Source organism: Onychostruthus taczanowskii, unplaced genomic scaffold (genome assembly GCF_017590055.1).
Source record: "Onychostruthus taczanowskii isolate IOZ18803 unplaced genomic scaffold, ASM1759005v1 scaffold8, whole genome shotgun sequence".
NCBI classification, from domain to species: domain Eukaryota; kingdom Metazoa; phylum Chordata; class Aves; order Passeriformes; family Passeridae; genus Onychostruthus; species Onychostruthus taczanowskii.
Genome location: NW_024505892.1, coordinates 16,810,001 through 16,829,310, shown reverse-complemented (window position 1 = coordinate 16,829,310; position 19,310 = coordinate 16,810,001). Strand labels below are relative to the sequence as shown.

Below are 19,310 nucleotides of genomic sequence, written 5' to 3'. Positions count from 1 at the left end.
CTTCCACAAAGGTTGCTCCCTTGAACAGGTATTCACTTTTTAGACCCACCCTGGAACAGTTACTCTCTTTCTAAATCCACCCTCAAACAGTTACTCACCTTATCCACGCCCCCAAAGTGACGACAGTGGAAAGTCCGAGAAGGCAGCAGCACAGAGCTTTCAAACCCTCACGAGGCAAGAAAAACATTTGCTTCTTTTCTGTGTGTGGATTTTTTTTTAATTTTTTTTTTTTTAACTGTTAGTGGTTTGTTGTATTTTGTCTAAGAAGAGGTATGAGCTTTATGGTGGGAGGAATATATTCACAGTAAACCAATACAGCCGTTAACAAATGACAGAGCTTTGCTTCATCATGTAACTAACCTTGGAAGCTGTTTTTTGTTCCATTTCAAACATTCCTTTAGGATAAAGCTGACTTCTTAATCTTCCCTAATTGACATTATATGAATGGATTTCACAGTTGATGTGAAAACCATGAAATATTGTGAGTTATGTGGGTGAATCTGGTATTTCTGTTTTTTTCATGATTCAGACTGCAAATCATGGGGATTCAATTAGGTGTTGCTCATACTTGATTGATATTTTTCTACCAGTAGGTCAGCTATTTGACATCCATGGGAAGAAGGGATTGTGCCACTGAGCATGGTTGTAGGCTTCATACAAATACTGTTTTCAGGACTAGTGAGTACTTTACAAGTGGTTTCTTGGTCTGACAGAAGTGCTAGTGCTCAGCCGTTTAGAAAGTAGGCTTTGAATGTAATAAATAGGGCTCGGAGTTGTAACTAGTTCCAGCCAGCTTGGCCCCAGATATTTGTCCACATACCTCTAGGCCATGGAGAGAATGACAATTGCAGACTGATCTTGCAAGGTGTGGAGCACTCCAGTCCCCATCCAGCAAATGATTTAGCCAGAACGGGTTTACTGGGGGGTTAAAAGGGCCATTAATCTCATTAGCACCATTTGGTGCAGTGTATTTTCATTTAAGAACACAGGCTTTGGGTCTGCTCCTTTCCACCTCACTTTTCTAACTAGCATTGCAGATGTATCCTGCCCTTTGCTTTATACATGACAGTCATCCCAGTGAATGCTGGTGCTCCTTGTGTATTTCAAATTTAGCACGTTGTTTTGCTGGACTGTGACTGGAGTGTTCAGTTTGTCGTGCATTCTAGATGAACTACTTATTTTTCTATTGCCTATTCTAGTACGTTTAGTAGAGTAATTTCTACTGATGATTCATTAACTATTCTAGCAATCTGTTGCAGCCAAAATGCTAGGGATAGTTTCTGATATTTTTTCCAGGAAAAATCTGTGTAAAATATGAGAGCTCACATGGTGTTTTTGTTAGGTATGATGCACTCACCAGGATTTGAGGGAAACCTCAATTTCAACTTCCAGACTCTGATGAATGCAGACAGTCTCTACGTGGTATCACATTACACTTTGCTGCTCAACCTAAAATTGGCGGACTCAGATTACTACAGGAAGAAGCCTGCCCAAGCCCCTGTGGTGCTGGTGAGTTGGGGAATATGGGATCATTGTTTTTAAAAAATGAAAATTTATTTTGCTTCCTTTCACATAAACCAGCCCACACATAAAGCCTTCAGGCTGCTTGCCTGAAGTGGAGAAATAGTAATTGCAAATGAAGCGTTCTCCAAGCTGCTTATGAATCTTGCATGATAAGTGTCGTGCATCTGAATTACTCTGTGATTTGGTGGGAAGGAATGCTGCTTACTGATTGTCATTAAGGTTGCAGTCATTTTGATGGTTAAACTATTTTCAGAATAGATTAGCATCATGTGATATAGGAAGTATTGTCTCTTGACAATATGCATGAACATATGTTCATCTTGTAACTGGTTTATTTTGCCTAATACTTTATTTGAATTTCTGTAGATGAATACATGAGAAATTAAACTGAAAAATAAGTAGGTCTTAGTAATGTGAAATTATTATTTTTGTTACACCTGGAATGCCTCCACTTCTTGGGCTTTTTAAAAACACTTTTGAAAACATTCATCCATGTTTTTCAACTTGGTTGCCCAAGAGATATTTTTTCAGAGTTTTCTGAAAAACAAACAAAAAAAAATTTATGGAAAAAATAAAGAAAGGTGTCAAAATATATAATTATTGCTGAACTTCCAGTGTAAGGGAATTTATAATCTATATATAATGTCAAAAACAAATGGAGTTTAGCATCATCCTTAGTTCTGGTGTGTTCTGCAGCAGATCAAGTGCAGATCTGTGGCTCAGGATGTTCTTTAAAGGATTCAGTGTGCACAACAGGCCTGAGCATGACCAAAGTACTCTCAGAGATCATTCTGATAAATAATTGGAGACCAGTTAATCTGTGATGACTGTTCAATGCAGAAAGGCCTGGTTGTTGGGCAGGCTGCATTAGGTGCCACAACTTCTTTTAATTGGATTTGAGATCCTATTCCTACCTTGTGGAAATAGCGAGAGATTTCCACGCTACTGTCCCATTGTCACTGTGGAAGAACTGTCATTCTGATTTGCATCTTGCATTAACTGCAGTAGGAGAAGGGAGAGCTGTTCTTGTTCATGTCATTCTCCACTGCAGGGACAGATAGAGAAGGATCTGGACAGGCTGGGTTGATGGGGCATGGCCAATTGTATGAGGTTCAATAAGGTGAAGTGTCAGATCCTGCCCTTGCATCACAAGAACCCACTGTGGCACTACAGGCTGGGGCAGAGTGGCTGGAAAGCTGCCTGGGGGAAAAAGACCTGGGAGTGCTTTTGAGCCAACTGAACGTGAGCCAGCTGTGCTCAGGTGGCCAAGAATGCCAATGGCATCCTGGGCCTGTATCAGGAATAGTGTGGCCAGCAGGACCAGAGCAGGGATTGTCCCTCTGCTGGTGAGGCTGCACCTTGAATCCTGTGTTCCGTCTTGGACTCCCAGTACAAGAAGGACATTGAGGTCCTGGAGAGAGTCCAGAGAAGGGCAACAGAGCTGATCAAGGGTCTAGAGACCAAGTCCTGTGAGGAGTGGCTGAGGGAGCTGGCGTTGTTTAGCCTGGAGGAAAGGAGGCTCAGGGGAGACCTTCTCATTGTCTACAGCTCCCTGAAGAGAGGGTGTAGTGAGGTGGGGGTATGCCTCTTCTCCCAGGTAACAAGTCACAGGACTAGAGGAAATGATCCCAAGTTATGCCAGGGGAGGTTTAGATTAGATACTAGGAAATTTCTTTTCATGGAAGGGTTTGTAAGGGAGAAGAACAAACTGCCCATTGAAGCATTCAGAAAACCTGGGTGTATCACTTCAGGGCATGGTTTAATGGTGAATGTGGTGATGGTGCTGTGCTGACAGTTGGACTTGATGATCTTAAAGATATTTTCCAATCTTAACAATTCTAAGATTGCGATTCTCTGTTAATTCTTCTCATAACTTAATTTCTACTTCTGCAACCCTTTACTCAGAAGTAGATCTGGGGGCTGATGCTGTAGGGCTTACACTGTTGTCTTACATTTGGCTTTTATGGCGCTCTGCAGAAGGAGTTCATGAAGCAGGTCCAGTCCAGTGGAGTGTTGATGGTATTTTCCCAGGCATGGGTTGAAGAACTGTACCACCAGGTACTAGAAAGGAACATGCTAGGGGAAGCTGGATACTGGGGAAGCTTTGAGGAGCACAACCTTCCACTTATCAGCATGCTGACAGGTCAGTACAGTATTATCGTGGCACGGCTATCTTCCAATTGTGTCTAAAACAAGCTACAATGACACACTGCTTTGTTGCACTACATACAGAGCAGCATGTCATCATGCAGTATGTGGTGTCTTGTGGAATTATCAGTAGAGAAGGAGCCAGACCTAGCTGTGGCAAACTACTTGAGTGTTTGTTTTGGCTCATCAGAGTGGTTGTGAAGCATAGGTTTTAAAAAAAAATCAAAACTGTCCCTGGGAGACAGGGAGACTAATTTTGTTCACTGAAGCAGAACATCTCTTAATTCTGTCAGCTTCAATTCTGGTAGAGTTGATACTTGTTAATGATAAACAGTAAGGCTGCTGTTTTCTTGATGTCATAGAAAAAGCCATTTCAGTGTGCCTGTGATGCAGTACAAATATAAATAGTGGCATTTGATCCTGGAAGCCTTCCACAGGTTGGACTCCTCTTGGTTCAGACTTGAGCTATGCCAGGGATATGCCAAATGGCACTAGAGAGAAGCTGAAAACTTGGAGCACAAATGCTTAGAAGCAATCCTTAGCTTCATTTGAGGGGAAAAAAAAATCAAATTGTATCAGCTGAAAGACAGCAGGGTGGCTATGATACTGTATTGATATAAAATGCACTGTCTGCTTTAATGTGTCCGTAATTAAAATAGTGTATGCAGGGAAAACAGTGGCTTCAGCTGAGACAGTAAATGGTGATCAAAGGGCACTGCTGTGAAAGTTTTTGGTTATTGTATTGAGCTCAATGTTACTTTTAGCTACTGAGCTGGTAGGAGGAAAGAAACGCTTGGAAAAAATTATACCCAGATGTGGAGATGGGGCTTGTTAGAAAGGAAATCAACCTGGTGTCCCTAATATTAAACTCCCTGTGAGAAACAGCTCTTTTGTTCTGTTGGAGAAAGGGTTGTATTTCTTTTGTTGAGACTGAGCATACATAGGTCTACTAAAAATCAGATTTAGGACATAGGATCGCAATGCATCTTGAGGACTCAGACTGAGGTCTGAAAACATCTATATAAAGGATTTAGCAAGATTTGAAATACTGTATTAAGAAATGCAGAGATTTAAGTGTGGTAAGTTCTGAACTGTAAGAAATACCTTGAAATCTCTACTGGAAGTTCTGTTCACTGTGTAACTTGAAGAGGGGGGAGAGCAGCTTTTGAGAGTGGGATGTCTCCCCTGTTCAACAAAACATTGGCTATACTGGGCAAAGCCTAAGATACCACAGCTCCTGTTTATACCAAGGCTTTAGAAGGTTGCCAAAAAGAGTAACAAAAAGCACACCTGAGAAATCAGGAGTGCTAGTACTTAGTTGAACACAGAGCCAGTAAGACATGCTTTCCTCGTGCCATCTGTGTGTCAAATAGTAATCTGATGTTTTTTAATGTTCTGGCAGACATCGATGGCTTGGGCAGCAGTGCAATTGGTGGCCAATTGATGGCAGCTGCTTCAGCTCAATCTCCTCTTTCCCAGAACCGGAAGACAGATGATTCTGTTGTTGCAGGTATTAAGATTGTATTATGAGTTTGTTATCCAGCAGTGGGTTGTTATGTACCAAAAGGATATGCAGATAAAAAGTGTAGAATAACAATTTTAAAAGAAAGTATATCAGTACATCGTACATGTGAATTGGCAGTTCAGCGTGCAGAGAACAAATGTGACTTGCTTTTTACCACTAATGATAAAGCTTCTGTTGTGCCATTTTCTTGTAGTTAATAGTATTAATGTTTTTTCCACTCTAGGAATTGCTTTTGCCCGATACATTTTAATTGGCTGTTGGAAGAACTTGATTGACACTTTGTCCACCCCACTGACTGGCCGCATGGCAGGCAGCTCCAAGGGACTGGCCTTCATCTTGGGAGCAGAAGGAGCCAAAGAGCAGAACCAGAAGGAGAAGGACTCCATCTGCGTGAGCCTGGATGGACTAAGGAGGGCAGCCCGGCTGAGCTGTGCTCTAGGTAATGCTGCATGGGGGATGTCATGGCAGACTCATAGAATAGGATGGTAACTTTCATTGAAGGAATTTGGGAGAAAGAAATGCATCATCCTCCTCCAGTTTTGCATAGTAACAGGGATGGTGGCAATACACATAGTGTGCCCTACAGCATAAACATATCCAGCCAACTTTTCTTGACCCTACCTCTTGTTGAGGGTGTATGGGATTGGGAGGAGATGTTGGTCATACAGTAATTGTGTTGTTGCCTTACAGGAGTTGCTGCTAACTGTGCATCTGCTCTTGCCCAAATGTCTGCGGCCTCCTGTGTCCAAGAAGAGAAAGAGGAAAAAGAAATCCAAGAACCCAGTGATGCTATAGCTCAAGGTAACTACATGATTAAATTACCTACCTCATCTTACATTGCCTGTGAAGCTGCAACTGGAAAGCACTTTGCCACACATAGTGGCATTTCCCTCTGTTGTTCTGCTGTACACCACTTGATTGTAGGCACGTGGGATGTGTGTCTTCAGTACATGCCTGCTGTCCTAAGTTCTTAACCTTATGTCCCACTAATTATATTCTATATGGAACTTAAATCAGTGGAACAATGCATAAGCCAGCAGCATTTTTCAACGTGTGCTTTTTAAACCTTGTGATGCTGGTACAACCAGAGAGTATCAGAGAAACAGCTTATTTGGGGATTTTTGTGTGTTGGGTGGTAATGTAAGCTGAGTTTGCATCACTCTCCCTGTGTGGTTTATATATCCTTGATTATTTTTTATCATCATCTTCAGATATTTAAAACTGTTTCTGAATCATGTTAGATTAAAATGGAATTTAAAATGTGCCTTTTTAGCATATAAAAAGTTCTGCATCTCTGTACCACCATTTCAAACCCAGTGGTAGTTTCCAGTGACTATTTGAAGAAGTACACAAAATTTCTCTGTTTACATCTGATTTCTAATGGCAAGAAGCCTGTGACAAAAGACAGTGTTACACAAATGACCCTGCTGGGTACTTAAATTTGGTGTCTTGGTAGAGAAAACAAAACTGAAAAAGCCTGAGCTTAAACAAGCCTTTGACTGCTCTGCTGGACATGGCTGAAGTGAGATGGCCAGACTATGCTGAATCAAAGAGGAGGCAGCAGCAGTGGCCAGAGGCAAACAGATCTGTTCTGTGAAAGCTTGCAAAGCTTCAAAACTTGTTTCCATTCCAGTGCAGCATGAAAATGAAGCTTTTCAGGGATTCTCAGAAAAAATGAATAGATCCAAATGTTGTAGCTCAGATCAAGATTAGTTTTACTTTGACAAGAGCTTTTTCGGTGAAATTTTTTGTATGGAAATACATATGAAATCCACAAATGCTGTTTTTTTGTTTCCATAGCAAAGGAGATTTTGGTAAAAATAAATATTCAGTCAGCCATCTCTGAAGAGACTAGCAATCTGCAACTGTTCTGTCAGCAACAGGATGTGAATTTGGGGGTGGAGGGTGTCAATCTAGCACTGATTTTCACTTTTCATACATTTTTTCAAGTATATAGGATCAGTCAAAAAGGATTTTAGTTTTAAAGCTACCTTAGGTTTATTAGGAAGAAATGGGTTTCTCTGATTTGGTTGGCGTTTTTGGTTTTTTTATTTTTGCCTGAAATTCATGTTCTTTTATAGATTTCAGATTGTAATCCTTTGCCATCACCCTGTATACAAACCAGTGTTTGTTCAAAAGCTGAAGAAGATAATTTTAATTTTTTTTATGCTACAGTGAAACAGAAAGTGGAGCAGAAACTGGAGCAGATGGGGAAAGTGCAGGGAGTCTGCCTGCACACTGCTCATGTTTTGTGTATGGATGCAGTCCTTAATGTGGGTCTGGAGATGGGAAGCCATAATCAGGACTGTTGGCCTCATGTATTCAGGTACTCACCAGCTTTCTCAAAATAGCCAGAATTCAGGCCATGTTGCCTGAAAGTAAGGGTCTGAGAAAAAGAGCTTTGCAATCTCTATGAATGTTCTGCATAAACAGTGTCAGAGTGAATTAACTGCATGTACCTCTAAAAGAAAAGACAGTTCAAAGTTACCAGAAAACTGTGGCAGACTCAGAAACCTAAATGGGCTTTGCAGGCACCTCCGCCAAACTATTTGCTGTCTAGGCACATGGGAGGCCAAAGAAGAAAGGTTATCTATGTGTAGTTTGAGAGTTAGAAAGCATCTGTTTATGGTTTGAGGAAAATGTCTTGTGATTAGTGCAGGGAGGAGTTGTTTTGGGGTGTTTTTTAATTTTTGCTTCTCCTGTGTGTCCCCAGGGTGTGTGAGTACATCAGCACGCTGGAGCACACCCACTTCAGTGATGGTGCTGCCCAGCCCTCCCTTACCATCACCCAGTCCCAGCAAGCACCCGGAGGGCAGCACCCAAACTCTGAGCCCGGGGAGGCTCCTCAGGCATTGACCCCCGAGCAAGAGACCACCCTCAGCAGCCACCCTGTCATTCAGCCAGTTTCTATCCAGGATCTCATCAAGGACAGCAGTAAGGGCAGAGCTTTTGACTTTCGTGGAGGCAGTCTGCTGAGTGGTACCAGTGCTGCCAAGGCTGTTCTCACGCTCTCCACGCAGGCTGACAGGTAAAAGCACTGCTGTCAGGAACCAGAATCCTTGTTCCCAAAGCAGTACCAAAATGGCCCTTTTTGTGCTGCAGTGGGTCTGTGTTCATTTCAGCCACTTGCTCCAGCTGAATTTCACAAGAGAGCTGAGTGATTGTCACAGCCAGCAGTTTCTAAAAACCTGGGTTTTTTCATCTTTGCAGTACCTGCAAGTACTGAGCTGAGTGTGTCTGTGCACAGCAGTGAATATGCCAAGCAAATCAAATGCATCCGAGAGTGGTGGATTTATTTCTTGCATGTAAATTGGTATGTTGTATTAGGTTAAGCAAAGTAAAGGGGTGTCTTGTCCTGACAGGAAGGGACTGATTGACAAGAGCAGTGTCAGTCAGAAAGCAGCTGCTTCTGCCAGGGCTGCGTGGACATTTCATCAGGCTTCCCCAGTGTGTCCAGAGGAGCAAGGAAGCCAAGTATGGTCACAGAATGGCTGTCTTAAATGTCCTTTCATCATGGTCTGCCAAGTGATATTATTTCTTCTATTTTTTAAGCAGCCCAGGCTACAGTTGAAAAATTCCTGGATTTGCATCCTTGCAGTTACGTTTTTGATCCAACTGACGTTTTTCACCTTGATCTCTGCCCATAGGAAGGTGTTGTGTGTAAATTCAGAGCCAAAAGTACTGCATAAACTGCTTGTAGAAATTTGACTCTGGGCAAAAAAGTACCCTTTATTTATAAAGCTGAAAATGTAGCTTGGTTCAGAGGATTAGAGAATAGCAATACTGTCATTTTAACAATGCTAGTTTCATTTCTACCCTTTGACTTAAGTGCAGATGTTTATTAGGATTTAATCCCTTGTTTCTCAGGACTGTAGTAAGGTTTTTCATGAAAAGCAATGACAGAAAATAATATTTTTGTCAATTTCTGGATGCACCATATGAAATTTTACTGTAATCTCTGTGGAGCTTCCCTCTGGTGTAACTACATTTATTGTTTTATGGTACAGATTTTAGCTGTTAAATCCTAGGAGCCCATTGCAGCTGAAAATAACAACTGTTGCTTGTATTTGTCACTGTTAGCCAAAACTTAGCCCCATACTTGCCACTGTTAAAAAAATTACCTCTACTCCAGCCAAAACCAGCAAAATATTCCAAACTAGCAATTCAGGTGCAGTAACCTTAGGTTTAAGACTTGAATTAATTTATTTTTCAAGTTAGGGTTGGTAACTTCAGATGGAGCAAACTGGTGTAACCCTAGAGACAGTGAAGCTATGATGATATGTGTTGTGAGGACTAGGCATGTTTCAACTGGTTTTTTGATCACTGGTTCATGACTGCCTTATGGCATTAAGGTAACTTGAAAAACTTCTGTTTTAGCACTGTAGTTGAATCTTGAAAGGGTTCTGGTTGATCCCATAGCAACCTGTTTTCCACCCTCCAATTAATAAAGCTTCTAGATCAAAGTCTTGCTGCAACACTGTATAAATGGAAAAGCTCTCAATAACCACTGTGTCACAAAAGCCACTGTATAGAAGCCACAAACAGACAGGAGTTTTCCTCTTACATACACATTTAAGTCTGTATCTCATGAATTTTTCAGTTAAATTCTGTTCTTTACCTACAGGCTTTTTGAAGATGCTGCTGACAAGTTAAACTTGACAGCTTTGGCAGGCTTCCTTTACCAGCTCAAGAAAGCTTCTCAGGCGCAGCTTTTCCATTCAGTCACAGATACAGTTGATTACTCACTAGCAATGCCAGGTAAATCGTCTGAAGATCCTGTACAGAGTGTTTTATGTGCAATTGTACTTACACGACTAATCTTTCTTACTAATCTTTCTTACTACAATTGTGGGAACAATTTTTTGTCTTCAGAAAAGATTGAGCACTTTATTTGGACAGGGACCACATCCACACCTGCTTTAAAACACATCACAGGACATTCATTTGGTTCTTGGTTTTTGAGGGGTGTTAATTGTGTGCCAATATATAATCACAGCTCTATTTTTGAACCCAGGCCAGTATGGAAACTTGGGTCAATCTCTACTTAAGACAGCGGATTTAGGTTTGATACTTGATAGTAGGATAACCTCAGAAGTGTTCAGGAAATGGGTGATGGAGAACAGAGCACACAAACAAAGAATGTTAAGCAGGGGGATTTGTCCTGCTTGATTTTCCCCAAGAGCAGAGTTTGTACCTCACAGTACAAAGCCTGTAAATTGTTGTTTCTATCACTGTCTCAAATAGAGAGCAGAAGAATTGGACACGAAGGAAGATGACGTTACTTAAATTTATACTGTGCCTGTAGAAGCTACATTAGTCATCAGGTTTTATTTTGTCCTGTGGCAGACACCGTTTTATCTGTGTCTCCAATTTAATTGGTTTCCTCTCTCCCTGAAGTGCTACTTGTCATTTTCTCGGTATGACACTTCAAGATTTTGGGTTTTTTGGTCCTGCTTGTCTCCAAACCTCAACATTCATTACTCTAATTTTAATAAATAGATTTCATTTTTTCATGTTATGTAGGGGTCAATCAACTGTCATTTTAATACTGAAATTAAAATTAAGGTAGATTAATTAAGTGCTATTTTGTTATTTTAAAAGTGATATGCCCTCTGATTACGTCTTTTGTTAGACATAAAAGAACCAGTGTATTTGAAATGAGAGGATGAAGTGTCTTTTCAAATGTTGTAAGAGCAATGGAAGATGAATCCCTTTCAACAGGAAATAACAAGTGTTAGTGACTGTGGAACAGAAAAGCATTTTCTTACATTCTGTTCTTTGTATCCTTTGCTTAATAAGAAATATAAAATTAAATACCCAGGCTAAATAATTTGCAGTTTATAAACTTTCCTGTAGATGTCAGCAAAACCTTTCATAACTACCATTTTGGGTCTTAATATCAGCTGTTTAACTCCTTGCTTAACTTTCCTGCATGACTTTTCCAAGCCTCTGTCTTTCATATGTTTGGAAAAAAAGTGATCACTTAAAGTATGTTTAGTAACCTTTAAACCTGGGTACATCTCCTGCCCTTCTATCCTGCCCTTCTACCTGCACAGGCACAGGCTATGTTTTACGTTGGTTTTGAGGGGTTTTTTTTGCCTTTTTCTCGCCCCCACTAAAGCTTATCAATAATCAGTTACTTAGTCAATCATTTCTAATTCCAGTTCAGACATTTAGGAGTGGAGGAGCAACTGATGCTTAGCTTCCATTTATTCTTATACTTTCTTGTAGGTGAAGTAAAGTCTACACAGGACAGGAGAAGTGCTCTTCACTTATTCCGACTTGGTGATGCCATGCTCAGAATTGTAAGGAGTAAATCCCGCCCATTGCTCCACCTCATGCGCTGCTGGAGCCTGGTGGCTCCTCACCTTGTAGAGGTAGGAATGGGAGACAAAAATGGGATTGTGTGCTTGAAGCAACAAAGATGAAAGATGAAGAAGGCTTGATAGCTCTTAAAATGTATAACAACCTTCAGCATTTGTCAAGTCTGCTCTGTGTTGTATACACTGTGTCATATATTGCCGTACTGCCACCAAGGAGTGTGTTTGTAAGTGACTGAAATGGGCAGGGACAGGGTGTTGGACTTCTTCAATGTGATGCAAATTGTGCCTGGTGGAAAAACTGAAATCACCTCAAGGAGCCCTAAGTGACTCCTCCACCTGCTTATATTCCAGTCAAAGTCTGCAGCCTTGCAATTCTTCCTATAAAAGGATGCAGGTTTTCTTTTCCCTTATAAAGCCAACTCAGCTGTTACCTTTGGAAGGGAAAAAGGGTCATGCAGTCCAAACAAATGACAACATTTCACACAAGTTCTGTGGGTTTTGGTATTTAATTTATTTATATTTAGCTTGATGTGTTTTTAATTGTCAGCCAACTTTCATACATCTGTGGACCTCTAGGCAGCTCAGAGTCTCAGTCATCTGTTTCCAGGGCAGTAGTCTCCTGTTTTCGTTACAGTGGGGTCCCTGGTCACATTAGTGGTGAAGCTGTTTTGAAGGTTCAGTAACATGTAGTGCTTACCTCCCTTGAAAGTGTCTTACTAAAAGCAAATTTTTTGCTTGTACACAGTCTCATCCTTCTCCTTTCCCTGCAGGCTGCCTGTCACAAGGAGAGACACGTGTCTCAGAAGGCTGTCTCCTTCATCCATGACATCCTCACAGAAGTGCTGATGGACTGGAACGAGCCTTCTCACTTTCACTTCAATGAGGCACTTTTCCGCCCCTTTGAGCGCATCATGCAGCTGGAGCTGTGTGATGAGGACGTCCAAGACCAGGCAAGTTAGTCTGATCAGTGTGTCTGTATCTGGTCTCCATGCCCATAAGAACGGTTTCCAGAGTGCACTTAGTCCACCTGAGGGTGTTTCCCAAATTCCCTTTGAATGCTACCCCTTAATCACCTTCAAGGAATTGGGAGTGCTCTGCCTACCAGTCCAGCATTGTGGCAGAGCACAGAGACAGTAGACCTGGCTTTGAAGCAATTAAATAAAGATTTTCTACTATCTAAAAAAAAAAAAAAAAAAGAATAAATTAATCTAGATTGTCATAGTGAGGTCTAGGAATGTATTTAAAGACATTCCTTCTGAAGATCCATCTGTGTATCAGTTCTGGTTTTTGGTTCTTTTTTTTTAACCCTTCCTACACCTGCTGCAGGTAATCACCTCTATAGGAGAGTTGGTGGAAATGTGTTCTACCCAGATCCAGTCGGGATGGAGACCCCTGTTCAGTGCCCTGGAAACAGTGCATAGCAGCAGCAAGTCAGAGGTCAAAGAGTACCTCGTAGGAGAATACTCTATGGGTAAGGACTTCCTGCACTGTTTCAAATATGCTTTTGGTTCCCTGGGGGACACAGTAACTAACTCAATCTATTTAAATGCCCAAACTGAACAGTGCCACTACAACATTCCAGAACAGTACCAAAGTATCTGACTTATTAGTTGGGGTAGGAAGGAAAGTAGACATATTGTTCTGACCTTTTGTCCTCTACATTTTAACAAATTATTTGAGTGAAAAAGAAGGGCGTCAAACCTATTGGAATATTTTTGAGCAAGACAGTAGTGCAAAGGTACTGAGCTTGGCTGAGCTTTTGTCACTGTCCTACTGAAGAAAGGACTGTATCCAAGCTGCATGTCTCTTGTGAACTGTCTTCCCTACTGTATGAAACCTATTGCTCTTATACCACAGGATAACTTAATATGATAATCTAGGCAAGTGCTTGTCCAGGCATTTGATCTCAAAGCTTCCAGACTCCTAGTGCTATTACAGACCACATTTCTGTAAGAATGTGCATCCTTCCCAGAGATGTTTGCTGGTATGGAAATGTGTTAATGTGGGAAAATACATTTTTTCTGTTATTTTTGCCCCATTAGAAGGTATGTTTAAATGTGGCAAGTCATGCATAAGGGGTGCGTTTTTTCTCCTAAACTTTATCATTGAGATCTGTTATGGTTGATGTCTGAATGGTGGTGTACACAGCTTTTGAAGATGATAATCTACTTTGGAAAATCAATAGCTACTCCATAGTCTGAATAGTTTTCTGTATGATTGATGTAATCTTGGCAGTTATCAAAAACTAAACTAGAAGCTAAACAGAGACCTCCACCAAACAGAACTATTAGCTCCTGAGTTCAAGAGCTCAAACCTGCTCTTAACTTTTGAGCAGGCGTAAATTGGTATTTGTCATAGACTGGGCAAAGGAGGGAGTTTCTGTCACTTACTATGAAAGGCTACACAAGTTGACCCAGGAGCAAGAGAAGGTTTTACTTTTAAGATCATTTCTTTCTCTGCCCAGAAGAGAAAAGATTCTACAGATTCAGTTAAATTGTTGAAAAATGGTTGAAAAATTATTTTTAAGGGGGTTTGAGGAAGACTTCTCACCTTGTTATCTCCACAGGGAAACGCCAGGCTCCGGTGTTTGATGTCTTTGAAGCATTTCTAAACACAGACAACATCCAGGTCTTTGCCAACGCTGCCACCAGTTATATTATGTGCCTTATGAAGTTTGTCAAAGGACTGGGTAAATATTTTCCTAATAAGTCATGGTGTCTCACAGAAGGGGATAATTCAGTTGTGTAATACATAGCATGGTAGAAAAGAGAGGGGCACTGAAGATGTTGAGTCCAGAATGTTTTAAAAAAATAAAATAAAATCAAAACTAAGGGATTATTTCTGTAACATTTTTAATGCTATCAGTTCTTCAAGTGTTTATAGCAGCAAAGATGCATCTCATTATTAAGTGTCTGCTTCTTAATTTGATCTTCGTTTACACCAGAACTTGCTTGTATTCATGTAAATAATAAAACAAAAAAAACCCATCCAAACCTAGAATACTGCAGAAATGGCCTGCAATTGTGCAGAGAGAGCATGGACTGTTTGCAACAGAGCAGGGCCTGTTTTACACTGTGGACAGCAGAGACCAGGCTTAGCATGTCAGGGTGACCCTGCAGAGTCATTGTCATGCTTCACCAGCCTTCAGAACAAAGGCAAATGGTGCTGGGCTGTTCTGCCCCTGTGCTGGTGATCCATGGCTTGCCTTGATCGTTAGAATTTGACACTTTTCACTGGACTGTGACAATGTTGGGAGGTTTTTGTGGATGTAAATTATAGAACTTTTAAGTAGTGATAAAATAGAGCTTTTGGTCACTATATGAATATTAATTCACAGAGGTTTCTAGGTCTGTAAGCAACTCCTTTTTATTTAAATGAAGCGCCTAGCTGCAGCAGATCTACTCTTTAATGTTACTCTTGTCTCATTGAGCTATTTCACCATTGATTTCAATGGGGGAAGAATTCACCTTGTGAGGTAATTGTAATTGTAGTTATTACTGCAAAAGAGAAATAAACTTACATGTCCAGTACCAATAGAGGGAACTCATGTTTCTTCTGGAGATCTTAAAAGCCTGTCTTATATTTCTTTGTGTTTCTTGCTTTCATGAGATAATTTTGACGCCATTGTGGTCACATATCAAAAAGCAAGGTGTTTTTTTGTATTAAAGGTAATAGGACTATGGGAAACATCAGCAAGTACAATGCCATAATATGTGCATTTCATTGTAAAACTAATGGATTCAAACTTCACTGGCTGATTTGGCTGATCTCAGTGGTAGACAAAATTTTAAAATACATTATGTTAGTTAATAGTTAAGAGCATAGCAAAAGCAAATAAATATAGTGAAAGGAGAACAAAGTAGGATCTAATAAAATAATTTAATATTTATCTTGTGCTCTTTATGAGAGGAATAACTTTTTAAGGCAAGAAAATGTTAATGTCAATAGGCATTTAGTCACTCTTCAGATTTGGCACTGAATGGGAAGTATTTGGCTAAACTGGAAAAATGGTTTTGAGCCAAGTATTCCAAGGTGGACAGAACTTCAGCTGAGATGAGACAGGCAGACTAGCAGACAGGGAAAATGATGGAGTGAATAGAGTTATCCAGAGAGGAGCTCAGCAGCAGGATGCCTTGGAACTGCTCTGCTTATTGAATTCCTTTAGTGAAGCTGGCCTGAAAGGAGCAGTCTGCCGATGGAAGTCAGGGATACCAGCAATAGTGGCATCAGAACCTGACCCTATGTGTCATACAGTTGAAATTGTGAGACCTTGATGCCTGCATTAGACAGCAGAAGGAAGTTTAGTATACAGAATATAAAATGATGCATTTAAGCAGTAAATAAACTAATAGGAAGAACTTCTGGTAGAAGAATTTTCCAGGGCAGTGGGGTGCAAATGACTAGAAAAAAATACTACATTAATTGAGCAATGGTGAATATGAGTAAGTAATTCCTAAACCCATGGAAGAAAGTGGAATGGAGTCAGTATGACAGATAATACAATGTATGATTATTAGAACTCCCAAAGACTGTACTAAAGAGATATTAAATAGACATATGTTTATTAAAGCATTTATGGCTATAAAAATTTGTATACAAACTATGACCAGTGTTACTGTATTGTTTGTGTGTGGGTCACCTGGTTGTCATCTAAGAAGATCAAACAAAGGATGTTTTCTGGATTCTGTTCAAACATTAGGGTGTAACTGAATGAGAAAAGAAAATGAATGCTTTATTTATTGCTTTTCTTCTGTCCTTCCCAATGCTGCCTTTCCTGTCCCCAGGGGAAGTAGATTGTAAGGAGATGGGTGACTGTGTGCCAGGATCAGGATCTGCATCTACAGACTTGTGCCTTCCTGCGCTTGATTACCTCAGGAGATGTTCTCAGGTATTATGAACAATCCTAAAGAGTCACTAACCTGGCCTGGGAAATAATTCTAACCTGCAGGCTTTGCATCAGTCATTGGATGATTTGCATGAACCCGGCAGTCTGTGGTGACCCTGACAGCAATACCCTGCACTGCCAAATGGATGATGGTAATCAGAGAATATCATACCTTCCAGGCCAGTTAGCAGTGGGAAAACCAAGGACGTAAAAACACTCAACCCAGGGAGCAAGCAAGGAAACATGCATATTCAAAACATCGTAGTAACAATAATAATAATAATAATAATAATAATAATAATAATAATAATAATTCAAAGCTAAATTAATTATTACTTAAACAGTTACCATAAACAGTGTTGTGAATGAAAGACAAAAAAAACCCCCCAAAAAAACAAAACCAAGAAGTTTAGAATTCTTTTTATTTTAAAAACAATAGGCTGCACCCTCTGAAATGCAGAAGCAGCTTATTTGTATCTGAAGCTCAGGTTAAATTGCTAATAATTAGAATGCTGGCATGTTTCCTCTAATCTTCTTGCACACAGCATATATTATTATCCAGGGTTACCTGGACAATTTTTGTCTGATTTTATAATGTTATTTGTATTTCTGTAGCACCTGCAGGTCTTTTTGTTGGACCCAGGCCATGTTTTTCTGAGTACAATACAAAAGCACAACAAAGGATACTATCATTGTTGAAAGTACTTAATATCTAAATTCAGAGATAATGGGTGGATTCAGTATGCAGACTGAGAAAAGAAGGGAAGAGTAAGGCAACTCAGAATAAAAAACAGCAGACATACCAAACTCAACTTGCTATCGTGTTCATCTAAAAAAATTAGTAAATATCTATGTATATATCTAATGTATGTTCTATCTATACACTATTAGTGCCACATTGCCATTCCTCGTCCTTACAAACTCCAGTTCACAGTGGGGGGAAAATATTTTCTCCTCTTTAAAAGAAGCAGCCATTTATATCTTGTTATACCTTTTAATTTGCCAATAAAAGTAGAACAGGAATGACTAAAAAAGAATCTTGTCTGTATATTGCAATACATTATTTACCTAGAAAGACTTGATTAAATGCTGGTAGCATCAGTGCAATAGTATGGCTAATGGAGCTTTGTAGATTGTAGATGCAATCAGTGAGTTGTAACGTTTGCCTCTCACAAATGAGAAGAGAGAGCACAGTCCCATCTCAGAAATGTGTTATTTCAATTGCTGCTCTCCCTCTCTTTACCCACAACTTTTTACTTGTCAGTGAACCAAAGACTTCTGGCCTCTAATTGTGTTTGCATACCTTTTATTTTATTTTACGTACCTGTGTTGTATGTGATTGCTTTTACAAACTTTCCGAAGGATATTTATCTTCTCTTTTTTGCTTTCCCCTCTTCTCCACACTTCCAAGTTGTTAGCCAAAATCTATAAAATGCCCTTGAAACCCATCTTCCTCAGTGGCCGGCTGGTTAACTTGCCCCGAAGAGCGCAGGAGCAGTCAGCCAGCAGTGAGGATGGAATTGAGTGCATCCTTTCTGACTTTGATGATGACACTGGTAAGTGCATAGTAAATTCAGAACTAATCAATTATTTCTTCTATATGTTGCTGCAAATTTTGACAACTGCTGAAAGCAAAACGGGGGGAAAACTTCATAGTTTATTGTTTCCTTGTTGTCTACACACACCCACGTGTGCACACAGAGCTTGGAAGTTCAGTTCCTGTCACCTTCTTTATGTAAAAGATACAATTAATATATAAGAAAAAAACAACCCCTCTCTTAGGGCAAGATAACAATATTTTGATTAACAATTATTTTGATTATCCTGATATTCATAATACAACCATTGTGTATTTCTGAGAGCTAACACTTTCTAGACCACAGCTGAAGTAAAGGAGTGAAAATCTTCTAGAGTTGGTATTGGCAGGCCTGCCTTTAACAGGAAAAAAAATACCAGTATTGAGTTACAGTTTACAAAGATAAAGAATAATTGTTTAAATATTTCCAAACTTAGACCCTGTGGTCTGTTGAAATAAACAGTGAATTTCTGAAGTCCATAAAAAGCACTATGACCTCCAGAAAAAATAAGCAGCATTTGTCTCCTGATTATTTGTATGGTTTATATGGGTTGTGGATTAATCAGGTGTTGGACGAACTAGAATATACAGAGCCAAGCAGTAGAGGAATGCAGCCTGATGGCTTCTGGGGTCAGGAGACCTTCACAGCAGTACAGCTGGGGCATGGACAGAAGACTCTTCACCTAATTAAAGTTGAAAAGTGGCATGTTTATTCAGCTTGCTGGGCACATTGGGAGGTAGTCCTCCAAAGACATGTGCAAATTTCCAAAACTGAAGCTTCTCCATATATCTACGAAAGCTCTACATATTCATAAAGATACCGAGACGCCTATACATATGCATCACCTGCTCCCGCTTGGTATTACAATGAGCTGAATGTTCATTACGGCTGCGCAGTCATCTTCTTATATTGGGTCAACGGGCTTTGAAATGGGTCAGTGGGCTTCTGAGAGTGAAGTAAGAGGTCTTCCTCTTGGTAAATTCTTCACCTTTATCTGGTTGCCAGGACTTTGTGACCCCTTGGTCATGCTCCAAACTCCCTCTCCTGGACCCAGTCATTGTTAGAAGCCAGGTGTGTTTATGGTTCCTACCCTTTTACAATACTTCATATATTCCCTGTCCTTTCTAAGAATACAGCTGAGTCAAATACATGATATATTGTCTTTGCTTCAATTATCCCCGTCTGGTAATAATTACTCTTTTCCTAATCTCTTTGTTAAGCCCTTAATCAAAATATATGGCCTTCATCTTACTAGCTACATTTCTAACTTAACCCCTTGATTCATTCCCCCATTTCTCTGCAAAGTTAGTAAATTCTTTTACTGATAT

At 40.1% G+C, this 19,310-nt stretch overlaps 1 protein-coding gene across 3 annotated transcripts in view; it reads left to right on the top strand.

Moving 5' to 3' along the window:
• The window catches only part of ARFGEF3 (ARFGEF family member 3), a 93,417-nt gene that overhangs the window by 48,664 nt on the left and 25,443 nt on the right, over positions 1-19,310 (top strand). For all 3 annotated transcript variants that reach the window (XM_041423686.1, XM_041423685.1, XM_041423684.1), the window contains 14 exons: positions 1,343-1,509; positions 3,502-3,667; positions 5,075-5,182; positions 5,421-5,636; positions 5,888-5,998; positions 7,373-7,523; positions 7,911-8,225; positions 9,822-9,955; positions 11,429-11,574; positions 12,291-12,470; positions 12,847-12,991; positions 14,087-14,209; positions 16,305-16,408; positions 17,817-17,961. In XM_041423686.1, coding sequence (XP_041279620.1) covers positions 1,343-1,509; positions 3,502-3,667; positions 5,075-5,182; positions 5,421-5,636; positions 5,888-5,998; positions 7,373-7,523; positions 7,911-8,225; positions 9,822-9,955; positions 11,429-11,574; positions 12,291-12,470; positions 12,847-12,991; positions 14,087-14,209; positions 16,305-16,408; positions 17,817-17,961 — 2,211 coding nt within the window. The remainder of the gene's footprint in view (positions 1-1,342; positions 1,510-3,501; positions 3,668-5,074; positions 5,183-5,420; positions 5,637-5,887; positions 5,999-7,372; positions 7,524-7,910; positions 8,226-9,821; positions 9,956-11,428; positions 11,575-12,290; positions 12,471-12,846; positions 12,992-14,086; positions 14,210-16,304; positions 16,409-17,816; positions 17,962-19,310) is intronic.